This window comes from Topomyia yanbarensis, chromosome 3 (genome assembly GCF_030247195.1).
Source record: "Topomyia yanbarensis strain Yona2022 chromosome 3, ASM3024719v1, whole genome shotgun sequence".
In the NCBI taxonomy this organism is placed as follows: domain Eukaryota; kingdom Metazoa; phylum Arthropoda; class Insecta; order Diptera; family Culicidae; genus Topomyia; species Topomyia yanbarensis.
This window is the reverse complement of record NC_080672.1, coordinates 157,923,988-157,934,193: the sequence shown is the minus strand read 5'-3', so window position 1 is coordinate 157,934,193 and position 10,206 is coordinate 157,923,988. Positions and strand designations below refer to the sequence as shown.

Sequence of the window (10,206 nt, the reverse complement as noted above, 5' to 3'; positions counted from 1 at the left end):
TTTCATGTCCTTAGAATTGGTCTGACTTGTTTAGAGAGTTTTTATCTGGCCGGAAAAGGTCGCTGTCTTGTACTTCAAGTTCTGTGGTAGACGGATGGTTGTCGGTGATGGAGTCGACCTGATTACGTCTGTTGGCAGGCTGCAATAACGGATCATGCTCAGGGTGCGCTGCATCTCGAGTGGCTTTGGGAGGACATATACCCTCCTTAGCTTTACCTGACCGGGAAAGGTCGCCACCATAAGATCAAATTTCCGTGGCAAACAGATGGGCGTCGGTGATGGAATCAAGCTGATTACGTTAGTTGGCAAACTGCAATTGTTGACCAAATTCAGGGTGCGCAGTATCTCGAGTAGCTTTGGGAGAACATATAGCCTCCTTAGCTTTATCTAACCCGGAAAGGTCGCCACCATAATATCCAAGTTCCGTGACAATATTTGGATTTGGATTTCGATTTGGATTTGAATTTAGGTTTGGATTTGGATTTGGATTTGGATTTGGATTTGGATTTGGATTTGGATTTGGATTTGGATTTGGATTTGGATTTGGATTTGGATTAGGATTTGGAATTGGATTTCGATTTGGATTTCGATTTGGAGTTCGATTTGGATTTCGATTTGGATTTCGATTTGGATTTCGATTTGGATTTCGATTTGGATTTCGATTTGGATTTCGATTTGGATTTCGATTTGGATTTCGATTTGGATTTCGATTTGGATTTCGATTTGGATTTCGATTTGGATTTCGATTTGGATTTCGATTTGGATTTCGATTTGGATTTCGATTTGGATTTCGATTTGGATTTCGATTTGGATTTCGATTTGGATTTCGATTTGGATTTCGATTTGGATTTCGATTTGGATTTCGATTTGGATTTCGATTTGGATTTCGATTTGGATTTCGATTTGGATTTCGATTTGGATTTCGATTTGGATTTCGATTTGGATTTCGATTTGGATTTCGATTTGGATTTCGATTTGGATTTCGATTTGGATTTCGATTTGGATTTCGATTTGGATTTCGATTTGGATTACGATTTGGATTTCGATTTGGATTTCGATTTGGATTTCGATTTGGATTTCGATTTGGATTTCGATTTGGATTTCGATTTGGATTTCGATTTGGATTTCGATTTGGATTTCGATTTGGATTTCGATTTGGATTTCGATTTGGATTTCGATTTGGATTTCGATTTGGATTTCGATTTGGACTTCGATTTGGATTTCGATTTGGATTTCGATTTGGATTTCGATTTGGATTTCGATTTGGATTTGGATTTGTATTTGATCACATCGGTTGGCAAACTGCGCGGCTTCGTTGAATTTCATTAATTGCTATGTACTGTAGTCGATGATGCGGCGTGACTGCCTTAGTTGAGTTGGATACAAGGGGCGCTCAGAGCTTCAGGAAGCATGATCAGTTTGCATTAGCTCTTCAGAACTTCTCGTCGTATTGGCATTGTGACAATTAATGCATTTTCGGATGTCTCTTCGGCGTAAATCGGACAGTTTGGGGATTTCTGGTATGTGTCAGCTTTATGGCCGTACTCCGAGCACCGATAGCAGCGGAGCACATTTGCACATTCAGAGATCTTGCACGGCATCCAACCTAAGTTGGCATGGTTTAGTTGCATTAGCTTTTCGAATGTTTTGGCATTAGTTTCAATAATAGCAGACATCACCGTTAGGTTAGTAGACTTAGAAGGATTATTTTTCTTTTTCAATTTTTCCACGAAATTCTCCACAGTGATATCGTCAATGAAACCAGCAAGTTTTACGCTGGGTTTCAGAGCTTTCTGGACGTCGGCGTTGTACTTCTCAGACAGATTTGCTTTCTCTGTACGGAGCAATCTAAGAGCTGATTCACGGGAATCATATCTAACGTTCCATTTAAGCCAATATATTCTGATTCCTGAAAAATTCAGTTTATAATAAAATTTTATTATAGTAATATACATTTTACTTTTTTTTAATTTGATCTTCTTGAAATTGATTTTTGACAACACCGATTTTTGCGAATTAAAAATCGATTTTATTTCAAACTGCTCAAGATGCGGGGTGGTCTACACTGGCTTGGACGACGTCAGCATATGAACAAACATTTGTGTTTTCATCGGAGTTAACAATCACGGAGGCTTGTCTACTAGACTGAAAAAGGTCCGCCAGTTGCTGCTTTATCCCGCTTTCGACTTTACACACGCATTCATTCAACAACTTGCAATTCAGCGAGCGCGTACTGTAGTTCCTCACATTTTTTCAGCACATCATTCAGCCAAGACTGTTTTTTTTTTTTGATTATCAAAACGCACATATCGTACCGCATTATTACTTTTGAGAGCACTTGTACTAGCGGTATTGAGATCGGCACATTTCTCATGCAGAATGTAATCGCAGCCGCCGAAACAGTACACACGATCACGATGCTGAAGAAAATTTATAGGCATACGCACTGCACAACACCGTAGGCATCCTTGAAATATCGTTGGATTTACAGTACTGCTATCGCCTTTCATCTCCAGCTCTAAACATGTGTACATCTATCGATAACAACAAGCGACGAAGTTGAGTTAATGAGCTGAACTGAGATACGAAAATACTCTCCATGAAATTTTACTATTCTGTGAAATCGATGCCGAATGACAAACAATTTTCTTACATAGTTACAAAATTGTTAAAAACAGTTTTATTTTAATAGCTATACAATTCCCACAAATTACTAGAAACGTTCTAATTCGTCCTTCGACTCAGGAAACGAAGCAGCTGGCAATATTGGCTCCATTAATCGGTGTCTGGCTTAAAATTAGTACTGGTAGCGTGTGAATTTAATGCGCGCCCTCGAGATATACCGCAAAAGGACGGCTCGCTGCTTTTTGCTACATTCTGGTAAAAACATGCCACTTGTATGGAACTATCGACTATGGAATCGGAGAGTGCACATAATCAGCCGACCTTCGATTCACCCGATAAACGGATAGACAGTTATATGTTGGCAGTTATAAAAAAATTACAAATAAGCTGCCCAAATCAGGCGCTGTTGTTAAACAAATTTTTATCGGCTGCCATATGCCGCTTTGCCGCGGGACGATTTGTGGGGTGCGGTTGTTTGCCAATTCAATGATGTGTACTTTGAAAACAGATGTTAGACAAGGTTCGAATCGATTAGAAATGCCCATTCACCTTTTATTATACAAACTTGATCCTGGTTGCAAGAAGCACTTTTGTTTCCTCGTAAAATCGGAATTTAGAAGCACGTGCTATAGTACCTTACACATTCGGCTAAAGGTTTTCTTGAAGCAAGGACTCTCCACGGGAGGTGATTAAAGTCTACATCCTTCAAAGTTTTGTTTCGAAGAACACGCACGGTTTCAAACCAGGAGTCCGTCGTAAATAAATAGTTGAATCAAATTGATATTTCTGCTACCTCATTGCTATTCATTACACTGGATTGCTTCTGAGCCTTCTGTTAGGCAGCGTTGTAAATGTTTATTGCAGTGCTACTTACCGCCTATCGTGTCCTGTCATACTAGGAGTAGTACATTTCTCCGCTAAGCTGGCAATATCCAACAGTTTGTATTTATCAAACATTCAGAACTGTTTTCTGGAAAAAAAATTTCTCTAAGACCCAATTTTACAACTTAATTTGTGTTTACGATAGGGTTCTTCCGAAGCCGCATGAGCCACCATCAGGTAGGAGATAACTACGACTGTACAATTCGAGAGAAAGAAATCAAATTGAAAAAAAGGAAAAACAATTTTGGGAAGGATAAGATCAGATGATAAAATAAAAATTCTATTTCAGCATCATAAACTTTTTCAACTGTTTTATTTGTTTACGACTTGAACGACCCTTGGGCGAGCTGGAGGTAGTTGCTAGCGATCGGCCCTCCCATCGTGATTGAAAAACATTGGAATGCTGTAGGATGACGTGAATCCTTAATGGTCAAAAGAAATGGCCACGATGATTATTTTATCGAACAGTAGCTTTCTCCTTGCTACTGTTGCTGGATAAGTTACCGGTTGGACATTTCCTAAAACAAAACATTCCCGAAATCAGAAAAATTTTACGACCCACGCAGCTAGGCTGGCGCGTGATTTATCTCTTTTGATCCCTACCTTACGTGTTATAAGTATGAATTGGTACCTCCCACACAAACTTTAATGTTTTGGTGGATAATATTGTTTTCTATGGCTATTTCTCAAGTTCGAATCTTCTACTGTTCGTCTAGTTATAACTTTTACTGTTCGGCTAAAAAGATGAAGTTGTTTGCAATACAAACGATTTTTTTATGTATCCATAGAATATTTATGTACACAAAATTCATATCACTGAACAAATTTATGTTCGTAAATTAAAATAAATTCGCTCTTTCCAAAAATATTCACACTAAGTACAGTAACATTCATTCACGAGAAAAAGTTTCGTCATCGACGACAACTTTCATGCTTCGTTTACCAAAAATATATAAAAGACCGAAAATTTTCGTGCCTCATGTCGCCATTTTCTTAGTTTTTTAAATGAACAAAACCGACCATTAACAATGCACGAAAATGCTTCGTTGCAGAAAACAACGAAAGATTTCGTGCATTATATGATCATTTTCGTTCTATTTACGAATTTATTTTGCCAGTGTGCAAGTGAAAAACGACTTTTTAGAGTAGGGTAGCCCGGGGCTAGTTGGCGTTTGGGGTAAGTTGGCGGAATCCCTTTTTCTATGTTTCTATTAGACTTATAGCGCTGCCTCTTCTTGTGTACCTCAAGTTATATGAAACCCGATATCCAATGTGTTTTTGTTGCAAAACGATTTGTTTTGTGGAAATTGTGGGTGATATTGTGTTTTCGAGCATACCAAGTAAATTTTCTAAATTTTAAATACTTTGTGTTATTTGGGGTGATTTTCAATCTACTTCCCGAATGGTTATATTTTTCGATACCGCATGAAAAGAGCTTTCAGTATCCGTATAGATATTACATCTATCCACACACAAAAGTTATTTTTTAAATAGTTTTTAATAAAATATGCGGTTGGGGTAAGTTGGCGGTGCTGCACGTGGGGCAAGTTGGCGCTACTATTTACAGTGCAAAAAAGTCATCAAAATTTTTATTTCTGGAATTCACTCCAAAGTAAGAAAATCTTTTCCTTGTGTATCTCGCTAATGTAGGAGATATTTATTCCGGCCAAATGCATGAAGATTTTCGCAAATTTGCTTTTGAATAGGGAGTACTAGTCAAAATGCCGGGGTATTGAAACTGAAATATAATAGCAAATGTCGGTTAATATACAGTTTTCTCGAAAAGACATTCAACACTTTCCAAAAGGACCCTTGAAGTAATTGCATCTCCATTTGATTGCTTAGTTTTTGGCGTATCTTCACATACCGCCAACTTACCCCGGGGCCGGGGTAAGTTGGCGGGTTTTCCGCGTTACATATTTTTTTCTCTAAAAATAGAGACAATGCATCAAACACTTTTCAAAATATCAGAGAAATTGCCAACAGTCTGCTCTTTCATGCCGCGTGTTTTATTTTGCAAGATCTACCTATATCAAAGCACTATAAATTGAAAACTGAAAACACCGCCAACTAGCACCGGTCTCCCCTACTTTTTAACACCTGATTTATACTGATTTTTTTCGAATATTCATTAGTTCTTCGAATATTCATTTAGTAGTGTACCGCCTCAAAGGTGTGAGCTGAACGATTTATCTAGATGATAATTAATGTTTTGACTCGTGATAAAACCAGTTAACAAAAAAACGAACATGTTCAATTTGCAGACATAGCCTTTCCTTCAAAATAACATAACGAGAATATTCCGCCTACAACCAGAGTCCATCGAAAAAAATTCCAATCCGGGAAGATGCTTGATAGAATCGGGAATTGAACCTAATAGCTCTCATTTTCAATAATACTCTGTAAGACCTGCTCTCGCCTGGCCAAGACTTTGGTACTAGCGCCTGCTAAAGTTGACTTGGAAGAGATGAGCCTACCCGATCAGAAACACATAAGAAAAAGATTTCAAAACTATATCTCGCGTTGTTACTTGTTACAATTTTCTGTTATTTTAACTACTAACGAGACCAAATTTATAAAGCAATCTGTTACGAAAATTGTATTGTGTTATAATCTTGTTATTTCATTTTGATCTGGTAGTGCTAGTGCAGAGTCCAATCGAGTTGTATCATCCACATCGGACCCCTTTTTTGAATGTTGCATACTACAACCCAAGGCAATCAAGGGATATTCCTACCCGTGAACATTCTAAATTGATATGGAATTAAATCCGATATCTTGTTATATCAGAATGAGTTATCAAGCCCCATACTGAACGAACTATCTTCGTTATTACCACTATCGCAGCAATAACAGATATTAACCCTATTGTCGCGCAAAGCCAGCAAAACTCCATCATCAAATCAGACCATGATCACAACAAAAGTCTGAATGCTTCGATTCAACTTGATAAGCGCTTAATCCTGGTCACCATGTTCGATTTCAAGTTAGTCTCTATCTGCTTAGCAGGCGCGGCGCAGACTTCTGCGAACACATTATTTTTTAATAACTTTAATAAACAAGTAACAAAAATCCATCATTATGCTAGAGAATATAGTAACTTAGTAAATAATAGAGAAGAGAAAAAAAGTATTATTCAAATAACCCTAAAATATAAAATCCAAAAAAATCTGTCTACAAATCAGTGTAAATGTATAGTGTTTTGAACTACGTTAATGTTGACGCACGTTTAATATGTCTAGGCATCAAATTAAAAACGTATTTCTTTGTACAACATGGAGTTCTGTGACCTACTAAATAAAAAGTTGGTGTTCTTGCATCGGACGCGTTTCTAGTCTTTTGTATCTATACACATCAGTTCCTTTTCCATTTCGATTGCACAAATATTGAGGCAGTATTGCATTCATAATTTTAAAAATGAAAACCATTGTCAAGTAATAAATTCTTTGCTTCACAGAGAGCCTCTGCAATGCGCACAGCATGAAATTAGAGGAAGTGTATCTGTTACATTTCAAAATTAATTGCTAGATTCTATTTGCAATCGCTGTAACTTCAATATTTGTGTATATTTGAAATAATATAAAAACAATTTTCAAATGGATGGGAAGAAGTCGTTCTGTGGTGAAATCATAAATTTATAGATGGAAGTCTTTTTATGCGACTTTTTATACGGATTTTCCAAGTTATGTGGGTTTTTTATACGGTAGGTATCCCCGGCATAATAAAAAACTTCAGTGTATAATAAAATTTTACTATTGTAACGTACATATTACTTTTTTAATTTGACCTTTTAGAATCGATGTTGAATCGATTTTTGCGAATGAAAAGATCGATCTGGCAAAATCGATTTTATTTCAAACTGCTCACCACTATTTAGTACTAGAATGATTACGGGTATTTTGTGAATGTAACATTCACGAAAAATGTTTATGAAAGTTAGATGCACTTTTATAATAACTATTTTTTGTGAATAATTATCGTGGGGGTTTCTTGGTAGAAATCGTGAATAACACAAAATAAATTTCTTGGCACTATGTTATACCCTTAGTAGAAAAATTGAGTAAACACCAAAATTTCTCACAAGGGCGAAAATTTTTTTCGGTAAAGCCAGTCTTTGCACATGAAGGGCACAAATCCTAACTTATTAAAGTCATGGGTACGTTTCGACTTCGTCTGATCAGAAACCAACACCAATTTTTTGTCGGAATAGATTAGCGCTGGCTTGACGCTAAATCCCTAAAACTAAAACACACTTTGTGTTTCAATCGAACGACTGGTCAAACGTTCGATTGAAACACAAAGTGTGTTTTAGTTTTAAGGATTAAGCGTCAACCCGACGCTAATCTATTATAGAGAAATATAGCATAGTGCATACTTGTTACTCGAACATGCGGAATCTCTTCCTAATCGACCTTTTTTTAATGTTCGAGTAAATTTGATAATTTTTTTTTTTCATTACAGAAACCATTTCAAAGTATTTTAGAAACTTGTCACAATTGATAAAAATGATTTCATCAAATATTTATGTGCATCATCTCTCCCCAAATTACCTGTCTTGTGTAAGGGTACCTTTACGTAGTGATGGAGATTTTGAAAAACATCGATTTTGCCTTATCGATATTTCAATTTGCGGAAGAGTAAATCGATTCTTGGAGGTAAAAAGATAAACACAAAACATTCGACAGGAATGATTCCTTCTGTTGGATGGCGGCTGGTTGTTGTAAGCAGGAGAGAATGGGAGTGTGCATTTGGTTTGGTAAGCAGGAGAGAATGGGGTGGTGCATTCGGAATTCCTACTATGCTGCTTTCTAAGTGACTTCTACAAATACATAGGGTTCAAAATAATGAAACCTATCTCGTTGAGGTTACTTCTTACGACCCTCACACTCCAATCAAAGCCCTTTCTTCGCCGGGATGTCGATCCTCGGAAGGTATGCCAAGAGAAGATATAAAAAACCACAAAATGCTAGCGATTCAACGAACCTCCACATCGGTCATGCTAATTCCAACAAATGAGAAAATTGTATCTGATAAATATTGAGAAGAATTCGCAGATTATCCAGGGGTTGATTGCCTACTAGTCGCTTGAAGAACAACATCGGAATGGAGTACCCATGTATGCTGTGGCAGGGAGGCCCATGAGATCATAACAAAAACGATGGCTCACCCGAAACCAGAGAACTTTATCATTAGTTGAAAGATATGATACGAGCTCGGTTTCTTTGTCAATTATACCGGAAGGGAGAAAAACTCAAACTTATTGGTACAAAACCAACGTACAGTTCGTGATGGTTCAACTAAACCCGATCGAGTCCGTACTGCACCGGGTTCTGGATTAACTGGAAGTGAAAGAGGTTCGGGAAATCTTCCATAAACCGGCGGACATGACTATTTAAACATCGTGATGATCAGAATTATCTGACGTAAAGCAAAAACGACACCATATTCTACCTCTATTGAATTGAAACATTGCATATTGAAACCGATTCGTAATAATGCAACGAAGATCGGTTCGTGGTTTTTACGAAAAACTGGTATTAAAAATAAAAGTGTTTCAATACAACTACGAATGATTCATCATATTTACGAAAAATTCGTATATTAACCAACGATCAAGAGAAAGGAAGTTTTCGTTCATATGCGCCACGGACTCATGTTTATTCTTAGTTGCAATCAACAGAACAGCAAATAAATTCATGTCACAAAATCGTAATATTCTGCTCATATCATACATGATAAATAAAATATGACTGAATAGGAATAATAAAATTAAACCAGAGTCAAAATCTTGCGGTACCCCACGCGGTTTGCCGAGAGATGTAGATACAAAATCGTTAAAAATAATTTTCTAAGTATACCACAGAAATAGTTTTCACATGTGCTATCCCTCCGATATCAAATCGCTCTAAAGTTTGCAACAGTAAAAGTCTCCAAATTAGCTCGAAAGCGCGTTTCAGATCTAGAAATACAGCCTCTTAAATCTCGATCTTTTCTTTCCAATTCGCTAAAACTAGATTCAAAGCGGTGTAGCAAGAATGTTCCTCTCGCTATCCCGATTACTCCGGAATCAGAAAATTATTTCTATACAAATATTTCATCCGCAGGTCCTTAACAAATATTTCTAAACTTTTCTCTAATATGTGCAACATATTAATGGGGCGTTTGTCTTCGGCAGAAGTTCAAATATTCAAATTCATTGAATGAAAATTGACCAAATTCAGCCGCATTCATTTTCAATCTTCAGTGACGCAGCTGAAAACGTCAAACGAACAAACCAGATTTTCATTTGCCTCCGATTAATACACGAAGCGAACGTGCAGCAACGAATCAAACGCATCACAGTAGACCCTGGCACAATGTAAGCGATGATAATTGTTTTGTTTTACATGCTTTATCGACATTTGAAAACATTTACCTAGATAATTAGTCAAATGAGTATTATTGTACGATATTCAACTGAATGAATTACATGACATAAAGGCATTCGTGTATCACTTTTGCGTTAGAATTATCGATACCAGCCGATCTTCCCAAAGAAATCATCCTTCTTCTGTTTAAAAGGAATTGGGTAAAATCCGTTAAATCTACAGTTAATATTAATCGGGTGTGTTACTTTGATTTATTAGAAGCTCACTGCTAATTAAATAACTTCAATATTTCAGCTTTTATTTGTTCAGATTGCTCTTCTACCTCGGTTAA

The 10,206-nt window shown here is 36.9% G+C and overlaps 1 protein-coding gene across 1 annotated transcript; it reads left to right on the top strand.

Moving 5' to 3' along the window:
- The first annotated feature begins 265 nt into the window (after nucleotides 1-265).
- On the top strand, nucleotides 266-1,329 carry LOC131687335 (uncharacterized). Its single transcript, XM_058971413.1, has 2 exons — nucleotides 266-334; nucleotides 559-1,329. Exons 1-2 carry the CDS (start codon nucleotides 266-268, stop codon nucleotides 1,327-1,329), a joined length of 840 nt encoding a protein of 279 aa, XP_058827396.1.
- Nucleotides 1,330-10,206: the final 8,877 nt, after the last annotated feature.

Coding starts and splice junctions, on each gene's coding strand:
- LOC131687335 (XM_058971413.1), top strand. CDS start 266: ATGGGCGTCGGTGATGGAATCAAGCTGATTACGTTAGTTGGCAAACTG. Junction 335..558: donor AATTGTTGACCAAATTCAGG/GTGCGCAGTATC, acceptor GATTTGGATTAG/GATTTGGAATTGGATTTCGA.